The sequence below is a fragment of the Dermacentor andersoni genome, chromosome 4 (assembly GCF_023375885.2).
Source record: "Dermacentor andersoni chromosome 4, qqDerAnde1_hic_scaffold, whole genome shotgun sequence".
NCBI lineage: Eukaryota > Metazoa > Arthropoda > Arachnida > Ixodida > Ixodidae > Dermacentor > Dermacentor andersoni.
Window position 1 is genome coordinate 51,615,431 of NC_092817.1, and position 23,978 is coordinate 51,639,408.

General features: G+C 45.2%; 1 protein-coding gene across 4 annotated transcripts in view; it reads left to right on the top strand.

The window, feature by feature from the left end:
* Positions 1–3,297: 3,297 nt before the first annotated feature.
* Uch (Ubiquitin carboxyl-terminal hydrolase) overlaps positions 3,298–23,978 on the top strand; it is an 88,971-nt gene continuing 68,290 nt past the window's right edge. For 2 of the 4 annotated variants that reach the window (XM_055073750.2, XM_050184321.3), the window contains exons 1-8: positions 3,298–3,481; positions 3,567–3,578; positions 3,801–3,929; positions 5,384–5,543; positions 7,618–7,700; positions 9,872–9,919; positions 10,643–10,718; positions 22,086–22,144. In XM_055073750.2, coding sequence (XP_054929725.2) covers positions 3,437–3,481; positions 3,567–3,578; positions 3,801–3,929; positions 5,384–5,543; positions 7,618–7,700; positions 9,872–9,919; positions 10,643–10,718; positions 22,086–22,144 — 612 coding nt within the window. In that variant the 5' untranslated portion in view covers positions 3,298–3,436. The remainder of the gene's footprint in view (positions 3,482–3,566; positions 3,579–3,800; positions 3,930–5,383; positions 5,544–7,617; positions 7,701–9,871; positions 9,920–10,642; positions 10,719–22,085; positions 22,145–23,978) is intronic. The other 2 variants (XM_050184320.3, XM_050184322.3) reach the window with 2 other exon arrangements.

The following is a 23,978-nucleotide window of genomic DNA, read 5'->3' on the forward strand; positions in this document are numbered from 1 at the left end:
GCGATGGCGTCACGCGCATACTCGCTTGTTGAGATCGCAGCAGGAGGAAGTGCCGTGTCAAGGGGCAAGGTCGGTTCGCGACCGTACAGTAGATAAAATGGAGAAAATCCGGTGGTGTCGTGCCGGCAAGAATTATACGCAAATGTGACTTAAGGTAGGGTAATGTCCTAGTCGTGGTGGCCCTTGGAAACGTACTTGGACAGCATATCGGTAAGAGTACGGTTTAACCGCTCTGTCAGGCCATTGGTTTGAGGATGGTATGAGTTGAGTGGAGCAGGAACACACCATGTCGGCGATGACTTTCGAGAGGAAGTTACGACCACGGTCAGTAAGCAGCTGTCGCGGGGCGCCATGAAGCAAGATAAAGTCACGCAAGAGAAAGTCCGCGACGTCAGTGGCGCAACTGGTAGGGAGAGCCCGCGTGATAGCGTATCGGGTGGCGTAATCAGTAGCGACGGCTACTCATTTGTTCCCAGAGGATGACGTGGGAAAGGAACCGAGGAGGTATAATCCAACACGAAGGAACTGTTCCACAGGGACGGTGATCGGCTGGAGATGACCGGCAGGTAGCACCTGAGGTGTTTTCCGACGCTGGTAGGGATCGCAGGCAGGTTGTCTTGTCTTGTCTTTTGTCCCAGACAGTGGCGCGTACCCACTATGGGGGATTGGCCAAGAAGCAGGCGGTTTTCCTTAAGGTTAGGTAGGTTGGGACTGCAAGCACGCTCACCGGTCTTCGTTTCCCTCACGCGTAACGATATACTGAGATGTAAAGATCGGCTGTGAAAACGGCTGTTCATTATTTTAGAACTATAGGAAAAGTATTCAACATGTGATTTAATTTGCTTCTGGTACTGTTGTATTCATATTCCATTTGGTCTCAAAAATTACTATTCGCACTCCGTCATTATTTTTGTCCAACAACACATATACCACACACCGATGAAGACATATACCCCAAATGACCTAGTCAGCATCACCTGACCAATGGCCTTATGCCTATGTGCTGGAATAGACCAGGGAGGGTGCGGGTGTTTTTTTCGTTGGTTGGTACGTGGTGGTTGGTTGGTGGAATGGCGGTCGGTCAGTTGGTTGGCTCGTTGGTTGGTTATCTGTATTAATCAGATTACAAGTCAGTAGCGCTGAACCCACTCGCGTCTCTCTTCGTTACAATCACCCCCCGGGAGCGAGTTAAAGGGACTTGAGAGCCACACGAGCGCTCCCGGATCGAAGGTGACCGTGGCAGTGGCGTCACCGCGAGTGCTCCTCTGACGCTCTTGATCATCGAAAGTAAAGGCCCGTGCGAGGTCGCGGCACTCTTCTGCATGTCTGACCGTGGCAGAAATAGGCACGCACTCGGATGCATCCGGCCGGTACGGAAGAATGGTGTCGATGGTGTGCGAAGGGTGTCGATCATACAGCAAGAAATCGGGTGAAAATCCAGTGGTGCTCTACGTAGCGGTATTATACGCGTAGATGACGAATGGCAGAATGGCGTCCCAGTTCGTGTGGACGATTGAAGCGTTCTGTGAGGCCATTCGTTTGAGGTTGTTACGCCGTAGTCGTACGATGAACAACGTGGCACTCTTTGAGAATCGCTTGAGAAGGTGGACTTGAGAAGGAGAAGCTGTGAGGCGTAGCCGCAGGAACACGCTGGTGGTGCTCAGGCAAAACCTCGTGCAGTTCTTGCGCTATGACGCGGCGAAGCGGAGGCGCAAAACTTGGCGTAGGCGTGTGTACCGACAGCGGCTGTGCAAAATCCATCAACGAGAGTTGCGGGCCACTTCCTCGCGGATGTACGCCTTCATTTCTGCGAGCAACGCTGCCTGGTTGGACATGGCAGCCAAACCAGCGAGGTGTTCGTCACGCGGTAGAGATCGACGGGTCAGTGACCGCTGCCTGCGGAGTTCTTCATAGCTCTGGCACAGTGTGACAATTTCAGCCACAGAGCGTGGACTTTTGGCCAGCAACGTGTTAAAGGCGTCGTCTTCTATGCCCTTCAGGATGTTTCGCATTCGATCAGACTCCGCCATCGTGAAATCGAATTTCCTGCATAGGTCCAGGACATCTTCGATATAACTGGTGAATGTTTCGCCTGGTTGTTGAGCTCGTTCTCGCAAACGTTGCTCGGCACGCAGCTTGCGAAGAGCAGGGCGACCAAATACATCGGCGAGGGAAGTCTTAAATTCCGATCAAGCAGAGTTCCGACTATGTCTGGAACTCTGCTTGATGGTTGTTATACCACAGGCTGGTCACTCCAGCGAGGTAGAACAGAACATGGCTCAGTTTAGCCGCTTCGTCCCACTTGTTTTGGTCGCCTACCCTGTCGTACGCCGTAAGCCATTCGTCCACGTCAGTGTCGTCCGCTCCAGTGTAGATAGGAGGGTCGCGATGACGAGGCACCCCGGGACACGCAGTAGTGGGTGCAGGAGGAGGCGTTTGCTGGGAGGCGTCTTGGGGTATGGTAGGTGGTATATATATATATATATATATATATATATATATATATCGCTAAGAGATTTACTAGCAACGAAAGCAGGCAAATGGGCGACCAGTGTACACTTCTGGTCGCGATCGGCACCGATCCGGATCGAAATTCTCGACTGCGATGGACTCTCTCGCGCATTTTGTGCAAAGGAGCCAATCATGACCGAGAAATTCGATCCGGATCGGTATTGATCGCGATCAAAAGTGCGCCGTGTGACACCCGTATTATGCATTAACGAACAAAATCATCTGACTTCGCATTTGACTTTACACCCACCGGCTGCATATATTCTCTTGTCTGAACACTAAAAAGCGATCTGCTATTTCCCTTTCAGTAACAAATCTAGACAAACTGCGGCCAAATACATCGCGAATGTTCAGTGCACAAAAGCAACTTCGCTATGCGTGCAAGACATCACGGAGTCTGAAACAGCCCATCCGTATAAGCAGCATCCGTAAGTAAGATAATTTTATCTTGTTAGAAGATAAGGTCACCGTTCTCTGTGACACACGGTCGCGCCAGGACTTATTTAGCTGCCGTCCTTGCAGCAAACAAGCTCTGTCCTCGCCAGCACAAACACAACGTTTCAGTCCCAGACAGGATGGCGTCACGCAATCCCCCTCATGGGTATGTGCCAGGCATATAGTTTCATACTATTATAGTATATTTATAGTATTTATTTAGAAACTCTATGGTGCCAGGTGTTAACGCTATAATAACTCTTCGTCTTCTTGATGAACATCGAAAATGAAACTGAAAGAAAATGTGCAGCTGGGGAGCCGATGTACTAAGCCAATATAAAGCCACGAGCCAGAGCCACCAGTAGCCACCGGTAACCGGCGTCTGTCATTTAGGAGAATCGAATTGCTGCGGTGGGCTTTACCGTCTGACGTTTATCCCATCCTTTGCGCTCACTTGTTTACAAATCTACTGCCTTACCAGCACTACGCCATGGCTAGTGAAACTAAATGGGTTCCTTTGGAGAGTAATCCCGAGGTAAGAATGGAATGCTTCCTTTACTAACGTATACGCTGCCTTGCTACAATGCGTATCTCTGAGCGTTCCGCGTTTTTCATTTCAGCTGATTACAAAGGTACGAAGACGGGATTGCCCGGTGCTGGGTGCAGGATGAGTAATGGGAACACTCGGAGCTTTGATACACTTTGGCTAATTATGACGTAAAAGTTGTTCACCCCCTCAGCCTGCTGAGGCCTTGCTAGCCTGAATCGATTTGCTGGTTCTTGAGTGGTTACCTCGCTGCGTCTCTCATCGATTTGCAGTGATGCGCAGGTCTTTGCTTTTGCTTCTCTCGCAGTTTGCTCACAAGTTAGGACTGCCGGCGAACTGGTCGTTCGTCGATATGATGGGATTCGACAATGAGCTTCTGGCCATGGTGCCGCAACCAGTGGCCGCCTTGTTGTTTCTCTTTCCGATCACTGACAAGGTGAGTGTCGCCATAGTTACTGCTTTAGTGAAGTATTGATCGTAAGTGTACATGTGCCTTAAGCCATAGAATTCGCCTTGTCAGATATTTATTGCATGTCAGATGGAAGCAATATGGGGTAGGATTCCTAATCCATAAGGACATAGCGGGCAACATTGACGAATTCTACAGCATTAATGAGAGGGTAGCAGTAGTCGTAATCAAACTTAATAAGAGGTCTAGACTAAAGCTAGCGCAAGCCTATGCTCAACATCCAGTCACGATTATGACGAAGTAGATCAGTTCTATGAAGATGTTGAATTAGCGATGAGAAAAGTGCAAACTCAGTATACTGTAGTAATGGGCGACTTCAATGCAAAAGTGGGGAAAAACAGGATGGTGAACAAGCAATTGGAAACTACGGCGTCAATTCCAGAAATGCTGGAAAAGAGATGCTGGTAGAATTCGCTAAAAGGAATAAGCTGAGAATAACGAACACCTTTTTCAGGAAACGTAGCAACAGAAACTGGACCTGGAAAAGCCCTAATGGTGAAACAAGAAATGAAATTGACTTGATGCTTTCTGCTGATCCCAGCATAGTGCAGGATGTAGAAGTGATAGGTAGGGTAAAGTGCAATCATCATAGGCTAGTGAGGGCTAGGATTCACCTCACTTTGAACCGAGAAAGAGTAAAATTGGTTAAGATGGAACAGATCAACTTAGAGGTAGTAAGGGTAAAAGCAGACAAATTAGGCTGGTGCTTGCAGGTTTATATACGGAAAATACAAAAGGGAAGACCCTCCCTCGCAGTTAATGATCTCAAATAACATTCATACACTAGAAACCCGCAGAAAGATTAATAGATTGATATTTTTGTTTAATAGCCTTACACAAAAAAATAAGCTCCAGCTTCCAGAGTGCATTATGCGTCCTCTAGTGAGAAGGACTCGGAGCGTTCATGAGCATTCACTTGCTCCCCTTTTTGCCAAAACTAACAGTTTTAAATACAGTTTTTTCCCTAGAACAGTGCAAGATTGGAATTCGTTACCGGCATCTGTTTTTTCCTCACAAAATTTTTCTGATGCATTACATTGTCTACTTACCTGCTGTACTGCTGTTCTGGATATGTATGTTTCGTGTCTGTGTGCTGTTAATATTGTATAATTTTATTCTTTTGGTTTATTCTTTCGGTATCCGTGTGCTGCTAATATTGTATCATTTTATTCTTTTGATGTCCGTGTGCTGCTAATATTGTATAAATTTTATTCTCTTGGTTATGTAACAATGTAAATTCATTCCTGCTTGGGCCAAGCAATGGCCTGCAGTATTCTGAAATAAATAAATAAATAAATAAATAAATAAATAAATATGCATCCTTAGAACAGAGAGATGATTATGACATAGAGGTAATGAATGTTGTCTTGTGTGAAATGAAAAGCAGAATATATTTATTTTGAGCCTTTCCTTTTGTGCAGTACACCAACTTTGTTGAACAGAAGAGCCAGCAGATTTCCAGTGCTGGCCAAGTGGTCAGTGACAATGTTTACTTCATGAAGCAGACAATCAAAAATGCTTGCGGTGCCATGGCTTTGCTGCATGCACTGACCAACAGCACAAATCAGGTTCAGATTGCGTGTGAGTACCACGGCATTCATTACTTTCTATTTTCAAACCTGTTGTGAATGGTACGTCCTCATTACATGCCCACCAACTCAATTGAATTTTCTACAAAGTTTTTGAATTTGGGCTCATTTTATGGTTTTATGAATGTTGTGTCAGGTTTTATGAAAAAGAATTTCTTTTCTTGAAAAGGTTTCCCTAGCTGGTTTCTGAACATTCTGTTAAAGGTCTTCTGCAGTTGAAAAAATGCAAGAGGGTACTTGTTCTGAGCACGTTTATACAGGCAAGTTCCTGATGTAGCTGAAATTGGCAAGAGTGAGGTCACTGAAAAACATACTGGAAATTCTAAAAAGGGTGTTGCTTGTCAATCTTTGCTGCTTCAAGCTTGTTGCTGTTTGTGTGCTGTGTCTAAAGGCATGTGATATTTAATAAAATATGTATGTATCCCTAAAAAAATGTGTATGCTTGGGCAAACTTAAAAATTGTGTGCTGTTCTCCCCTATTCACACCCCATCATTGTGGTGTTCATGGAACTTTGCCTCTTTTAATGTTCTCAGGTTAGCAGTACTTAAAAAAGTGTCAACAGTATATCACGGTGTATTGATTTATTGCACAATACTGCCAATATCATGTGGGATATCTGTGATGACCCTAATATGGGACAAAGGTTCGTGTACTCAAAAGGTTCTGATGGTTCTCTTAGGCGGAGCCTCCGAGAACCCAATTGAGGACAAAGCCGTTAGTTTCGAACACACACACAAGCGTTTAATGGAACTAAAGAAGGCTTAAAAATAAATAGAAGAAAATAGCAAACATGAAAGAAACACTCAAGTACACATCAAGACACACATTTGGGGCTGGTATGGAGCTAAGTAGTGCGCGAGTCCGGGCTTGCCACGGCGGCAGGGACACACAACAATCTCGACGCGGCGACAAGCTGGCGAAAGGAGTGGCGCCGGTCTCACCAAAGGTCGTGGTGTACGTTGGTTGACCGGGCGACCGGAGCTGGCCAGCTCTGGCTCGGAGAGGTAAACCAGGCGGCTTGGTGGCACGAGTAGACGGCAGCGGCGTTCTGGCCGGGTAGCTGGCGTAGAACTCGGGCCCGTAGCCCGACTGTTCTCGTGCTGCCCACGGGCACAGAAGCTCACCGGCCTTGAGGAGCTGGCGGCACGCTCAGGTAGACGGGCGACGCACAGGAACAGGTTGGCAGGAGGCCCCGGTCGGGTGAAGTCCTGGTGGCTCGGGTCCGGAACCCGACGGCCCGTCTTCAACGCCCGCTCCGGTGGTTGACCTCCTCCTGCCGTCGCTTCCTGGGACTCTCCTGGCGTCTCCCTTGCGTCTCCTTGCGTGCTCTCCCGTTCTGCCAGCGCACCACGCTCTTTCTTCTGATCTGGCCGATTTGGCATTTTCCGATTGGCTGCCTAACTCCCCGTGGTCTTTCCTAATTGGTTGCTTTTCTTCTTTTTGTTTTTCATGCGCCGCGCGTTCTCGTGCCGGACGCTCTTCGGCGTCGTTGTTTTCCTTCTTCCAGCGTGGAATCCGCCTCGGCGCGCGTGCACTCATTGTCGTGTGCTCTTGACCGTCCCGATCACCGCACCATGTCGCGCACCACAGATCACAATATCACAGCAGGAAGAATGCATGCTCAAGTGCAGCATATAAAATCAGGCACAAAAAAACAAATCTTGGTTACAGGATGCAGTGCATCATGAGTAACAACTGAATACAGGGCATCTCTGAAACCTGACTGCTTCGTTACATCACTTCATTGCACTTAATGCTGAAGGCACCAGCTGACACTAGAACATGGCGGCCAAAGTGCTCCAGCAACAACACTTCTTCATCATCATCTCTTGTCTGCACGTCCTATTCTGCATCGCAACAATATTATGACTCATTTTGCTTCATAATACATTTCAGTTATGTTTATGCTCTTTCTGCACTAATCCACACATGATCAGCAATATGTGTAAAACATTCAAATGAAAAATAATGTAAATAATATAATGAATAATAATAAATAAACTAAAAATATTTTCTTATTTGTTGTGCATAATCTTCTTGTGCCTTTCTTATTTTTGCTTTTTAGCTGACTCTGTGATCAAAAAATTCGTGAGTGCTACTTTGGCCATGAACCCTGATCAAAGGGGATCCCACTTGGAGCAATGTAAGGTAGGCAGTCATTTCATTGAATTGAGCATTTCCACGACAGGACAGGAGCCCTACAATGTCCAATGTCATTGCATTGTGGCTCTTGATGAGCAAGTCTTTTTGCTAGTTTGAGAACCAGCAGGTGTCCAATGTATGTAGCAGCTGAGCAAGGCCAGCCTTGCAGAGCAAAGTGCAGCTTGCTTTTTCGGTTTACGAAATTCGGGGCATTTCATTCCGACATTTCCCTGAGATTTACGATAAGGGAAATTAGCATGCTGCTAATTGAAGCATGCTGCCTTTTCCTTCTGTTACAAAATTGGATGCACATTATATTTGGGTGCATGTTAGATTTGGGCATACATCGCTTTCTACCATGAATGCTTCAGAAAGAGCGTATGTTAGCTTAAGAGGTGCATTAGCAGTGTTGCCAATTTTTTAAAGAGCATGTTGCTAGAGTGAGGCAAAGAAAATTAATTGCCACTAAAGCTCTACTGTGTGCTTCAAGTAGCATGGCATCCTGGAACACTAAAATATAAGGTACCGTGGCCTAATGCATCCATTGAAACGTTTCACATTTGTCTAGTGTCTGTGCGGTTGATGTATAAACTTAATTCACCAGCAGTATGTAGAGGTCTTTTACTTCACTGATATGTTTACAAAATAACAGAACATGTGTACCTTGATTTTCTTTTCTTCAAAGCACTGGGTCTACAATATCCTTGCAAATTTTCTAGTTCCTGGCACTCACGAAACTAAACTTTGCTACACCCGCTTGGTCGCATGTTGTTAACATGGTGATGGCAATTACGTGAACATTACACAAGTAAAACACTATGCTGCCACCCCTTATCCACCTGAAAAGACTGCAGTACTGATTTGTCTGAAAGCCATGAGAAGCAGAAGCGGTGCACTCAGATTTGTGAGCCAAGCCTTTCCATTATGTTACACCTTTCTACAGTCAATCTATCCTGTTACTCGACTGCTGAGTTCTGAATTGCACCATCAAATTTATTGCGATATGTTTTTGTAAATTGACTGCTACACTTGTTAAAGTCCACCAGTTGGACGTATTTAGTGAAAATGCAGAACCTACAGTGTCAAGAACCATTCTGATCAGCTTTGTAAAGAAAAAAAAAAGCCACTTTGTGAGCACAATGTGAACCTGTGAAGACTGTCGTGCTGCAAAGCACAAGCATGATTTGACATGATTTGGTATGTGAATACCACACATGCTTCATTGTGGTCGCAGAGTCATACAGTTCATTTTGGCCACTTAGAGCTTTTAAATATTGAAGTGCATTCAAGAACTCCATTGTCAAAGGCACTTTGGTAACTTCAAAGTCGTTTAACTGTCACCAAGTATTCTGTCATTTTGCTAAAAAGCTCATTGGTCGTTAAAAAATGTGGTTCTTAATGGAGAAAAAAATTGCTTAATCTAGTGACAAAGTCACTAAAATGGAAACATTGTGTGCTAGTATGAGGTAAACACTGCTAAATGAAGCAGTGATGTGCTTGCATGTTTTTACTGCATCTTTTGAATGAAACCCATTGGATAATTATACTTTTTTTTAGGTACGATTGCCAGAAGTCTACTGTATTGTGCACCTTCATTTTGTGTGTATAGCAAATGGAAAATCTATGCAGAATTGATCACCGTGTGCTTATTGATAAACCTTACATTGGTGATAGTAATTCCGTTCTGAAAGTGCTGTTGCATTGGAAACGCAGCTTACTGTTGCTGAAAATGACCTATTGCATGTTTATAGGCGGTTCAGTTGCCTTCATGGGGCTGCCGGCCGCATTCACGTCTCGTACCTTTCTGTTTATTTATACCTTGTTCTGCTTTATTAAGGAACTGTACAAGTTGAATAATCCAGCCGTTTGTTTCCACATAAAAATGACCAAAGTACCGATATATTGACTAACAATTTTTACCAGTGCCATCCTGGCATCAATGTTTTCTTTATTTCGGCAATTTAATTTCTACTGGAAGTACTCAAACTGTGTGCTGAATGTGTCGGTACATTAACTGCTAGTATATATATTCGTGTTCTCGCTGCAACTCCAAGCTGTTGGTTATCTGCTTGCTTGGCTGTGCACTGATTATCTCGAAGACCTTTGTGAACTCTCTGATGTGTGGTGGACTACTTGTGCAACCGAAAGGTTCTTTAACTATGCATATTATCTTTTAGGACATTGCTGAACTGCATGCTGAGTGCGCTACGGGAGGACAAACTCAGGTTAGTGAAGGCCACTTTCTTGTGTCTAGGGTCGATACAGTTTGGGGGAAGCATTAAAATGGAAGCGCACAAAGAAAGTGGTAGAATTTGTTTAATTTGTTGGTTCAAAGTGAAGTTGAAGCTAATAATGTTAGTGTTGAAAAATTCTGAAGCGAATAGTTTGAATCATTGTGGGTTTTGCATAATAGCTTAATGCCACAGCCAGAAGTGGTCAAATCTATAATATAGGGTGAAGTGTAAAGTAAGTTTCCTTATTAGGCTCCAGTCTCACGCGATCCATGCTTGCCTGTTAACATTCGCATTACTCATGGGCATCTGCTAAAGGTGTGATAGTTGTAATCTTCAGCAGTTCTGTTTCAGTTTATTGAATGAAATTGGACAGAATTCATTACACTGCAAGAATTAGCCGCATGAACTTTTTTATGTCTAGAACCGGTTCTATGCTACTTCAATAACAGGCTTCAAATCTTGCACTAGCATCATCTGTCCGACACGTTTGGGTTAATCATGCTAAATTCCGTAATGCCTGTCTAATTACTACCTCAAATTTTTAGAGTGTATGCCTCTGTGGTAAAAGTGATCTTGTCAAAATAGCTTACTGTTGCATCTCCTCTAGCTTTCAGAAATTTCATATGCATTTTCTGGAATACTTTATACCATGCAGCCATACCATGCAGCTCATCCTCGTGTGAAGAAATTTCATTCTAAATAACTTATTTCCAGGCACCAAGTGCTGATGCAGATTTGGACCTGCATTTCATTTGCTTGGCAAATGTTGATGGCCATATCTATGACTTGGGTGAGCAGTCACATTGTTGTTATGTTCCGTGCTTCTATGCTGGCCGATTGTGTAGTGTGGAAAAAGTGCAGTATTGACAGTCTTGTGGGGGCCAACAGTGCATTTCATTTTACACCATGCATTGAATCCTTCCACTGACTATTAGCGATATCATGTCGGATATGCCAGTTCTCATCAGATCACAGAAACTCATTATGAAGTGGGCAGGATGCAAAAACGCTCGTGCACTGTGCTTTATGTGTTTGAAGGGACTCTTGAGAGAAAAATGATTTGAGCTTTATTGGCAAATTACTGTTCTCCGATGCCAAGAAGCCATCATTGTCAGGAAAAAAAGCTTGCTAAGTCAGAAAAGATGCAAAAGAAAAACGCTTTTGAAGTTGCTACAGCAGCTCGCCCTGACGTCATGGACTTTTTATGGCATTTGTTTAAGCCTAGTTGATTTCGTATAGAGATGGGACTACATTGCATCTTAAAATGGCCAAAGACTGAACTTGGCAAGCTTAAAAAACTTCTGCTGAGCCACGCCGACTCAACTACAAAAAAAGAAGCCTGACATTAATGGTATAACACTTGCGTATCAGCACTGGTGTTTTGTTGCGAAATTGAAAAAATGAGATTTTAACTCTTGTTTTCTCTCTTAAGGGGAGATGCTAGCCAAAGACGTTTTTAGAAAATATATGTAACCTAGAGCAATGAAACTCCGGCTGTTTACATACCTGTCTTGTGCCGATTTCAAACATATAATCAGTTCTAAAGGGAGTTGTATAGTTTTCGTTCTGTATCGTGACAATGTGTAAAATGTAGGGCTTCTTGCCCACACTTTTTCAATTACTAAACTTCCATGGTTACGGACCACTGATGGCTCACATTCCTCCACATCAACCGTAGAGTGCTGAAAGCTAACTAGAAAGTACATATAAAATACGTTAACAAAAGTGAAAAATTAGAACCTGGGAAGGCTTAAAATCTTCAGACCATAGTAAGTGTTACTTGAAATTTGTCTTAAAGGGACACTAAAGGTTAATATTAAGTCAACGTGGACCGTTGATATACCATCCAAGAAACCTCGAAAAGCTCGTTTCGTGCGAAGAAGAGACTTATTTTAAGAGAAAATGCGTTCTGAAGCGTCCGCGTACCTCTAGCGCAGTTCAAATCGCCCGCCCTCCGATCGAGGAGTGGTGACGTCATGGTCTCATAGTGACGTTGCGCCGTCGGTGAGTAAAACGGCTCCCGCAGACGGCGCTACGGCTTTTCTGCACAAAGCGCAAACGCGCAGCCAGAAACAGAGCCAAGACAGGGCCGACAGCAGCGCGAAAGCGGAACTATGGTGGCTAGCGGAAGGGAAAGCGCGCGACAATAAGCTGGTTCAACTTCGACGCTCGTTGCAGTGGACGACCTTGATAACGACACATTGGCTTGCGATGCTTGGCTCGAGTTCAGCGATTTAAGCACTGATGAACGTGACCTGCTGCTGAGGGCTCGCGCTGCCGGCGTCATTGCGTACTACTACAACGGCGACCTGCTTTGAAAGGCACTCCACGCGACTTCAGTAAGTCGGTGTTGAACTCGTAATCCTCTGGATTACGAGTTCCAGGACACCCCATACCAGGACACCCCATACCAGGACACCCCATACCAGGACACCCATACTTGTGGACTGCTGACTGCGAGTCGGCGTTTCAACAGCTGAAACTTCTGGACCGGTACTGCGGCATTTTGATCCAGAGGCATCAACTGAGCTGCACACTGACGCCAGCGGTGCGGATGTTGGCGCTGTGCTTGTTCAACTCTGCGATGGCCGAGAGCATGTCATTGCCTACGCTAGTCGGACACTTACAAAAGCGGAGACAAACTACACCGTTACTAAACTCGAGTGCCTAGCAGTCGTATTCGCCATTCAGAAGTTCCGTCTGTATCTACATGGCCGCCCATTCACGATAGTGACTGACCATCATTCACTCTGTTGGCTGGTTGGGCTGCGTGACCCGTCTGGTTGGTTGGCCCGCTGGGCTTTGTGCCTTCAAGAGTACAGCTTTTCCATTAACTACAAGAGCGAACGCTGTCACACGGATGCTGATTGCCTATACCGTCTCCCTTTGCCGAACGCTAAAGCTGAAGATGATGACTTCGATCACTACCTAGTTTCCATCTCTTCCGACTTTCCAGACCTGCGTACCTTTGAGAGCGAGCAACGTTGCGACCCTACCTTGAAATCCCTACGGGCAGCTGCACATGAGCCAGCAGGAACAACACCGTTTACTTTTCGTAATGGTTTGCTGTACAAAAAAAAATTACTCAGCTGATGGTCCCCCGTTGCTTTTAGTTGTGCCCGAAAACCTGTGCCCTGCTGTCCTTTATTCCATGCATGACGATATCACATCCGGGCAGCTTGGCTTTGCACGCACACTACACCGACTTAGACAGAGATTTTTCTGGCCCAAACCCTGGAGAACATCGAAACAGTATGTCGCCAGCTGTACTGTTTGCCAGCACCACAAGCAAACGACGACGGCCCCAGCAGGCTATTTACAACCATTTAGGCCACCGACGTTACCCTTTGAAAAAGTCGGCATCGACTTGCTTGGCCCGCTCCCAAAGACGTCAGCTGGCTACCACTGGATTATAGTATTTGTAGATTATCTCACTCGCTACACGGAAACGGTGACACTTCCATCTGCCACTGCAGCAGATGTCTCTTCATTTTTGTCACATCACGTCATACTCTGTCATGGCGCTCCCCGGGTTGTCATCAGTGACCGTGGACGGCAATTCGCCGATGTCGTTGAAGAACTTTTACGGCTATGTGGTTCTGCATATCGTCATTCCGCTCCTCACCACGCGCAAACCAATGGCCTCACAGAGCGGACGAATCGAACCCTTACCAACATATTATCAATGTATTGTCACTGCTGACCACAAGAATTGGGACGCCGTCTTACCTTTTGTAACGTATGCGTACAATAGTGCCAAGCACAAAGTTACTGGATATGTGCCGTTCTTTTTGCTGTACGAACGCACTCCCCAGAGCTTTCTGGACACTATTCTACCTTTATCTTGCCAAGAAAATCCTTCCATCGCCCAAACTCTGTGTCGTGCTGAGGAAGCATGTCGACTGGCGCATCTTAGGACGTTGTCCTCACAAGGCCACAGCAAGATTCGCTTTGATGCGCGGCATATCCCCGTCAGCCTTACTCCCGGTGATTATGTTTGGTTGTGGACACCTGTTCGCAAAAAGGGATTGTACCGCAAGTTTCTCGCCACTTACACCGGACCATTCATTAAACTCAGCCGCTTGAGTGATGTGAACTATGTCGTCGCCAAACTGACGGCAAGTAATCGGCGTTCACGTGCGACGCAAGTTGTTCACGTGGCCAGACTCAAGCAGTACAATCACAGGTTCATTTAACTCGCTCAGCGAGCTTCGTCTGCCCCCGGAGAAAATGTTGCAGCACTTCACGACTGAGGCAGAGAAAGAAGTAGAGTGTGCGCGCGTGATCTCGGGGTACTCTGCGCCGGCTGGGCCTGGCCTGTAGCTTCCATCTCGGACCTCGTTTCACCCTGTAAATAAACATCATTCGTAACAATATTATTTCCTGCCTTCACTTCAAATGCTTGTTTTCCAGCGCTGTTTCTCCTCCTTATTGGCTGTTCTGCCTCAAGGTTTTACCATCTGCTTTGATTTGCCAATCTTGCTATCATAGTCTAGCTTGTCTGGCCACAATGACTCCTCGCAAGGTATGTTGACGAGATGCTTAGCGGTGTTTGCACGTCCTTGGTTGCATGGAGTGTGATGTGACAAATACGCGGCGGCGCTTTGCTCTGGATTTTTCGTGATGTGAAATTTGTCGCCGAAGTTCATTTCATGGAGGTTAGCCTTAAGGCAGTGACAGGTGACAGTGTTGCTATAAAGCGTACTGTACATATGCACACACATATCACTAAGGAGCAGTTCAGTTGTTCGCAAAGTGACTGATGCTGCGGGCAAGCATTTTGCGAGGTGTAGGCCAGACATGCGTGCACACATGTTGGCAGTTCGCAGTGGTACCTACCGTGGTTGCTCAGTGGCTATGGTGTTGGGCTGCTGAGCACGAGGTCGTGGGATCGAATCCCGGCCACGGTGGCCATATTTCGATGGAGGCAAAATGCGAAAACACCCGTGTACTTAGATTTAGGTGCACATGAAAGAACCCCAGGTGGTCGAAATTTCTGGAGTCCTCCACTACGGCGTGCCTCATAATCAGAAAGTGGTTTTTGCACATAAAACCCTATAATTTAATTTTAATTTAATTAGTTTACACTGGTGGGCAACATGTTTGGAAAGTGGCAAAATCTTGACCCAGTAGCTATTCTGGTACTGCATTCTCAATCAGTCGTCGTTGGGGATAGCTCCCTGAAGCTGCAGGCATTCAGCTAGAGCACTGAAGAATGATATGATGTAAAAGTCACGCTGATTTAGAGTGTGTCACTTCTTTCGTGATGTCTGCACTAAAAGCGATAAGCTCAAGTATTACTTAGGGCTGACTTCACTTTTTGGCTCAGCACTAACAAACAATGAAAAAACAAACCCTCAAAGTTGCTCATCAAGGATACAAACCTTGTACTTGTATGCCCATAGAGAAAGGGATTTCAAGATGACAAGGTGGCAGAGGAGCACTAAAACATACTTGCACATGCTAGGTGATCGAAAATGAGCAACAATTATAGGATGGCTCATAAAGGGCAGACATGAAATACTCTATTAGGCAAATTTGCAAGAACAAAATTCTGGATTTGCTGGACTTGCACTGATTTCTTTCTATATGTGGTTGTGGCTGCATTCTTCACCTGTTACTGATCATAAGCTTGAGTAAACTTTTCTTGGTCTCGGCAGTCCATGCGCAGCTTTCCAGTCTTGCATTTTAATGGAACCGATAAGGCATAGCTCAGACTTCTTTGCTTAGGGACAACCTAGTCTCTTCAGTTACAAGAAGAGTTGTGGTTACACTCTTTCTGACGACACAGGTTGACAAACCCAAATTCCAGCTTTTTGTTTAGGCATAAGAAAGGTGCAGACAAGTAGGCACTATTAATTTGTATGCTGCCTGTCTTTTTCAGTGCAGGATAATTCCAATCAGTATTGGATTGTTTGGATTGTTTCAGTGTCGGCATGTATTCAAGGCTTTCTTAGGCTTCCACGCGATGAGCGCTCTGTATGATGATTGTTAGCCAAAGACGAACTTGAACACAGATACTAAATGTGATTAAATTAAATTCTGTATTTATTACTTTAAGAGCAGCATTCAGACTCCCGACTAAATTTAGCAGCTGTCTCACATGTGCACTTTGGTTCCGTGGCTTTGCTTACGTAGCATCTGCATGTCATCTGAATGTCATCTGCATGTCATCTACATGCAAAGTCATCTGCATTGTGCGATTTCTCCCACAGGCCCAAGAATCTACGCTCATTATCCTCTGCTTTAGGAAACTAAAATGGATGTGAATGGAGGACTGTGGTTGGACAATTGAGTCAATTTCGATGCCCACAAAACCTATAATTGAATAATGGGTAGATTACTCTCCATCACCGTTGTGTGGTGTGTTCTGTTTTTCATTGGCTTGTCTGCACTAGTACTCAGTGAATTACTAGTTGGAAACATATTCCTTTCTTGAAATCGAGCTTTGGAAATTCTCTGCTAAAGACAACTTGTGCTCATCGATTTAGCATCTGGTGAGTAAGTGGCAATACACAGTGGAAAGAGTTAATATTAATTGCCATGCTAGCAGAACATTTAGGATCCACAGTCGAGGAGCTCTGCTACACATTCGAAACCTGTCCAATCAGTGTTTAGGTTTAACATACTTCTGCTAATAAAGAGACACTAAAGAAGAAGATGATTTGTGCTGTCTTAGTAAAATAACTTTCTACAATGCCAAAAAAGAAATGCTAGACACATGGTAAGCAAGAAAAGATTCAAAAGTTAAAAATTGGCAGTGATTCTGCCTTAAGTTCCTGCATCAGCTCACCATGACGTCAAGGATTTTGACGCCGTCTGCTCGAGCTTAGTGAAATATTTATCGGTAAAAACGAACTACAGTGCATTCTAAGAGAGCTAAAGACTGCACTCTGGAAGTTTTAGACGTTCTGCTGAACCATAGTAGCCAAAATGCGAAAAAACAAATACTTTGCATCCTGTGACATTACACTGGCGTACCAGCCCTGAAGTTTCAGTGTGAAATTCAAAAATGAAACTGACTGTCATTTTCATTTTTAATACTCACCCCATTACCGTGAAAACAATAAACAACAAAAGTAGAGTTCTTCAGGCACTCTTCATTAATCTGAACTGGTTTAGTGTTTCTCTTTAATGTCTCTTTAAAGGGGTCCTGAACCACCTCTTGGGCTTGATGAAAGAACAGTCTGCATATAGCATATGCTGCTGTGAAAATCTCAGCCAAATTTTGCAGTCGTGTGCGATGTGTAGAGCTCACAAGTGGAGCATGAAGTCACCTTTCTGTCAAACGCTTTCTTTTTCACAGAAGCCTGCTCCTCACTCTTTACTCAACGCTTTATTTCGTAATATAGCAGATTTCCGTGTGTGGCTACTATTGGCCAATAGCTAAGAAAGATGTTTAGATCACTGCACTTCTTCCTACTGTCGCTGTGTACATTTATTGATGCAGTTACAAAAACAGGTTGAAGTAAGTAGAAAAATCTGCTTTCAAATTTCAATAATAATTACGCACTTCCGGAAGAAGCCGACTATTTTCCGCTGACACTCTGCCATGTCTGTCCACATAAGAATGAAACTTTAGCCACCCTGCTTATTGGTGTCATAACCATTCGGTGTCGCTAATTTAAACTAGTTTTAAACACTCAAACCTCGAACCACATGAAGCTTAATGCCAGGCCACATGCACACTTGCCAGTGTGGGCTCACTCCTGGCTGCTCCTGGTTAGAGGCCTTGGCAGACATTGCTTCATTTTGCGTTACTGATAGTGCTTCAAAATAAGCAAGTTGGATGTGGCTGCTATCCGTCTTTCAAGCTGGTGCAGGAAGCTGGTCCACACCACATAGCATGGCCAGACTGGAGCACACACTTGGGTTGGGTGAGGTTAGGTTAAGTTAGGTTAGGTTAGGTAAGGGGTGCGCACTCAAGCCCTGTTTTGCACAAAGCAAAAGCTGCGCATATGCACTACAGTTGCATGTAGCTGCGATATGCTACGTAGCCTAGATACCGCGGCCGCCACAAGGTGCCATTACGCGTTCACTGGGTGAGCATACTGTGGCTCGCTGAGGACAAGTGCATTTGACTACGTTTGGAATGTTGTAGGCGCCAAAATTGGAAGTAGTGGCATCTACGTGAACATCCAAAATCAAATTTGAGCTGCATGCCACGGTGACATTCAGTAAGTAGAGAATTGTAAGTGCGTCCCACTCTGATGTAGCCTTCGCAGTGTAAGGCACTGAAGAAGGGATGGGCGCACAGTGAACGGGATCATATGTGACCTTTGATTGCTACTAACACTACTTCTAAGTGCATTGATGTACTTTCTGCGGCAAGGCATTTCTGTAATAGTCAATTTTAACTTCAAATACATTTCTTGACTTCGATGAATAGTGGTTCAGGGCCCCTTTAAGCATGCTTCAGCTATTTACTCAGAGGACAGAAAATTTCACCATAAGTTCGACAGGAAGTCTACACACAAGGCCAGGTTTGAGATGGACAGAGCTGTGCAGGTTGTGGATTTACTACATGAAGCCAAGGAAAATATAGGGGATATGAACTGCTCTTTTAATTGAAATGCAGAAATAATAAAGAAAATAGAAATGAAAGTGACAAAAAATAAACTTTCGACCATTGGAGCTGAACCAACATCTGCATTATGCATGCAACGCCCTACAACTTGAGCTATGGTGCTTGTGTATTAGAGCTACCTCTGAGAGTGTTAACCAGTGCCACTCATTGCCCTGGTGGTAGGTGTGGAACACCCTCTACACAGATGCAGGAGTGAGACTCCTGCGCCATTTGCGCGGTTTTGATACAAACTGCAATTCCTGCGCCAAAGTGCCAAACAAAATTGGCCGAAATCGCGCCACGCTGCGCCAGAACGGCTTCGGCATGTGTGCTCTGGCAGTGGCTGCAAACAGCGAGCGGGTTCGGTCTCCGAAAAAGAGTGCAGCTGTTCACATTCTGCACACCGCCCGACGGCGCCTCCTGCACGGTTTCTCGCAATTTTCGCGCTTATAACACTGGACTTTTACGCAAGAGGTCACCTTCTGCAACAACACTGGGACCTTCTGAGAATGCTTGCTGTCGCTGCCTTGAGCACCGTCGGTGAAATGCTGTGGCAGACATCAATTATCTTCTCCTGTAAGGCTTCTGGAGTCGTCGTTTCCATCGTGTATATGTGATCCTTAATATAGCCCCAGAAGAAAAAGTCAAGAGGGTTGAGGTCGGATGACATTGCCGGCCACAGCACAGGCCTGTTTCTCCCTATCCATTGCCCTGGGAAGGTAACATCAAGGCTTGCTCGTGCTTGACTGCAGCTGTGGGCTGGGGCACCGTTGTACTGACACCACATTGCGTCAAGCTGGGCTAGTGGCATGTTGCAGCAGAAGTCAACCTGCCCTTTGAGGAACTGACATACCTCTTACCGGTCAGAGTGTTGTTAAAAACACTGGGCCAATGACTGTGCTGTCATATATTCCGCGCCAAGCGTTAAAAGACCACTGATATTGGTGGCGGGATCTTCCTAGCCAGTGGGGATTTTGCTCACTTCTGTAGTGGGCGTTGTGGATACTTACTTGGCAATTTCAGGAAAAGTTCATCTCGTCAGTCTGGATACCTTGGTGAGAAAGTCAGAATTCTGCCCCTCCTGAATCAAAATCCAATTTGCAAAGTCGAGTCTCTTTTAAAGATCCCTTGACACCCAGCATTGATGCAACTGCAGGGGATAAGGGTGCAGTCCAGCTGTTTTCAAAATCATCCAGGCAGTTGAGTTGGACACACCGAGCTGTGCACTCACGCTGCGCATGCTAGCGTGTGGATTAGCCGCCATGAAAGACAAAACGTTGGAGCGAACCTCATTATTTATGAGTGAAGCTCTATGCCTCTTTCTTGTGAAGCGGCCGGTTTGCTTAACGACTCGTAGGTGTTGAATATTGTCGTCGGGCTCAGTCACGTACCCGGGTGCGAGCTTCGAAATATTCTTGCAGCATGCTGTCTCTGTCTGCCTGCAGCTACTAGGGCAAGGCTCATGTTTGCTTTTTCCTCGTTGGAAAAAGGCATCACGAAATCGCCTGTGCTTTAGCAGGCGATGCTCGATAGTCTGTTTATCGCTGTCTGGAATTACCACCTACCGCTACAACCACGTCCGTCAGTCGGTTTAGACAGCGCAGGAGAGAATGGTTGCTAGCTTAAATTGAACAGCCAACGCTTTATAAGTGGCAGCTAGTGCACCCATGGCTGTTTGTGCGCGGCAAGCTTGGGAGCAGTGCAATCACGACACGCAAGCGGGCATTTCATGTTGTGTTTTTGGTATTTCACGGGAATCCGCAGTGAGCTGAAAAACACTAATACGCCCACCATCGTCGGCTCCCCCCTCCACCCCTGCTACGCTTTCACTCGCACATACAGCATGTGGCGCGCACTGACGATGTTATCGCCCTTGGACTTCATACGGAACATGACGGCGACGGCAGGAATGTACCTTTAGTGTTCACCTAATTCCTATCTCAATAATATGGTAAGAGTATCCGGCAAGTGAAGAGTCCCATGGCCCATTACTTTTTGTAAAGGTAGTAACAAAATCGCACTTTCAGCCTGCGACATTTCGCTGCGCCGCAACAATGTCTTTTTCTGTGTGTGTGTGTGTGTGGGCGGGGTGGGGGCACTGAAATGAAGAAACTCAAAGGAAAGCATCTTGGCACAATCGAATGCCTACTTGGGGCACCTAATGTAGCTACCTAAGGAATATCCAAGAAAACGTGAGACACTTGGTCCAGAGAGAACCATATGCATGCTGCTCGTTATCCTATACACTGGCGAGATAAGACTTTCCGTAGATGTTGCAATAACACCAAAACAATGGTGATGCCCTCAAGCAAACGCGTTTCAATCTGTCGAGTTTCCACTATGGTGACGGCGAGCGACCATTGCTTCCTTTTCTTGTCTGCTAGCCAGAAAGCGTCCAAAACTCTCCGAGGCCAAAATCCCCTCGACCAGAGACGCGCACCGCAGTGCGCTGAGTGGTTGTCATGGCAACACGTGATAAACGCATGACCTCTGTCTGGCTCTGGTAGCCCGCGGGTAGCGAGAACAAAAAATTGGAGAGGCTCAATGTGTGCTCGTGAATAAAATTCAAAGTAGAAAAAATTAATAACAACGCAGTTACCTTTGCTGGCTTTAGTGTCTTGACATGGATGCTTTAGCGCAGGTGAAAAAGATGTTGATATTGCTTTCTGTGACATGATGGCAAATATGAACCATCACAACGCTTCGTCTCATCAGATCTCGCTGCGTGCTTTGCTAACTTGTCTGATAGTGTATTGATTTGGCTTGTTTCGTTGTATGGTCCAATGTACAACTTTAGAAAAGTCAATGCAGCTTTGACATGAAATGTTAATAAGAACATTAAACCCACAATGATCCGGAATTGAAAATGTAAAGCACGACTTTGTAAATGTCAATGCACTTCTCGCATCAAAACTTTATGGGATTTTTATACCTCTAAAGTTTCTTAATTGAAATCCATGCGCTCCGTAGATTCTGCAGCCTCTGCGAGATGCCGCGACGAGCCCGCTCGCCATCAAAGCGCCATTGAAACTTTGTGCTCGGATGGGGATCTTTGCGTTATGTGACTCCAGGTGCATGGGTGTTGCCACGAAATCCAGCCCGAGTTCGCTATCCTCGCGCCGAAATGTCTCTTCGGGCGCGAGAAATATATTCTAGAGAAAAACCAGAATGATTTCCGGCGCCGTGGGTTGTTATGGTTGATGGTGCATCATGGTACGAAAAAATTTCAGGGGGGGGGGGGCTGAAGCCCCATAAGCTCCCCCCCCCTGGCTACGCCCCTGCTGCTGCTGTCCTGTCCTGCTGTCACAAACTCCGCAGCGCAATCAGCCCTAGTAATCATATAAAGTGGTTTCACAACTTTGTGACATTTCGGGATCATTGAAAGTACTGGAAAGCTCTGGTACTGTGTTGAGAGCTAAGCGCAATTCCTATGAAAACCAAAACCTTTAGTTTTGACTTTGCACTAAAGAAAGGCTCAAAAAAGCACATATTGTGTGCATATTGTTTTATCTAAAGAATAGTTCTCACAGGCACCTTTTCTAATTGTCCTTTTAACAGGTGCTTTCTTGTTTGTTCATTTTCATCTCTTAGATGGGCGCAAGCCATTCCCTTTCAACTGTGGCCCTACAAGCACTCAGACTTTCTTGGCGGTAAGTGTTTGTTCCACCACTGTTTATTTAAAAACATCCTAAATTGTCAGCAATGCAACTAAATGTATCAGCAAATTATCAGTGAACCTGTGTAATTTTGTTTGTTTGCCACTTTTGTTCTGTTGACTATGGAATAGGTTTATTTTTATCATTCCCTTCAATGCACCACCTCGTCTGGCAAGCGATTAAGCCATGTAACCAAGCCAAACATATAGCAATGATGATTTTCTTTTTAATGTGGGCTTCTTTGCCCACTTTGCATACTAAGCAGTGCAGCTTAATTTTTGCTTAAAAGGGGCATTGTCATGATTGAAGGAAAGAATAAACAGACGCACATAACATAAATGCCAAGCTTACAGGCACCTGCAGCATCACAAGCAAAGGGATGGGGTTGAGGGCTGGCAGCCCCCTTTCAATCTGCTGAATGGCTGCACCGATGACACTGTGGGCGGTGGTTCTGCAGTGGCAGCCCGAGGAATCTGGGACATTTGGTTTACCTGAGGTTTTTCGTCACCACCTGTCACATGAGTGGGGGTTTGTCACCTTGTTGGTTGTCATTCCTTCTCTTCTATGGCCCAATATTTAATTTTATTCCTTTCATAATTTTTATGGAAGCTTACCTCACCTCATTGGATCACAGTATGCCTCCCCATGCATTGCCTTCCCTTCATTGTGCAAATGCTTTATGTGTCACAACATTATAGAGTTGGCTTTTACCATGGAGATGATAGTGTACTTTTTTAGTGTTAAGTATTTAATGTTTTACTGTGGCATATACCGTTGTTTGTTTACTAATAATCATGGCAGCAAGCTGCATTTGGCCAGGCAGAAATTGCTTCTCGGGTACTTTGTGTGACTTAAAAAAAAAAAAGAAAGGTAGAAATTTCAGCATTTACGCTTTCTTTTTCTATTTTTCATCATGCTTGCAGATCCTCTTGAGCTTCCACCTTATAAACATGCTTGTTGTAATTTATGAGCCTTCTGTCACTTGATAAATGCTGTTGTGCTCTTTCACTGTCTGCTATGTATGCATTTTCCCATTAGCCAAGAAAAAAAAAAGAGAGGAAACTTCCTTTTGGGCCCATTTTTGTTATATTTAGGCCAAAGTTGTATCGGGCTTTTTGGACCATTGTATTCACGCTTGAAGGGCTCCTGAAATGGTTCGGACAAATTTTGTAGATGCATAAGGTACAGCTAAAGTAAATCATTCACACCACAACTTGTGTGAAGCATTGCATATTAAGAGAGCTATGGATGATTGATTACAAGTTACCCTCCTCCATAGCCATGCATTTTCTCCTCAACTCGTTCGCTGAGTGATTGGGGCTAAGCTCCGCCTTCACTGGCTCTGCGTCACGATGGCACATTGTGTCGTCTACTTCCGGTTCTCTAGGAGAGCGCGCGCGAAGCCTCTCCAACCTCTCCGCCAGCTACTTGGCAGTTGACCCCAAGCAAGAGCTATCGAAGCACTGTGCATTGCGAGCATTCTGTCGCAGCGCCGAACGTGTCTGGTATTCCGGTAACCACAGACGAGCTAGGCGTTTCGACAGATGGCTGGAGACATAAATTCAAACTGATGAAGAAACTTTAGCGTAGACATACGTGAGCAGCCTGTAGTGGTCTACACGGTCCAGCCACCTGGTGGTGCAGAGCTTAACCAGCCAAACAAAGAGCTAATATTGCTCTAACCAAGTGTAAAACATTTTAAACATTTACAAAAACAATGTGTTATCGATTGTGATCCTGTGAAATATTTACGCCTGCAGCAAAGGAGAATACACTTCGTTACTGCTACTGTGTTTGGTTGAGCACTGTGCCACGAAGTGGCTGCACC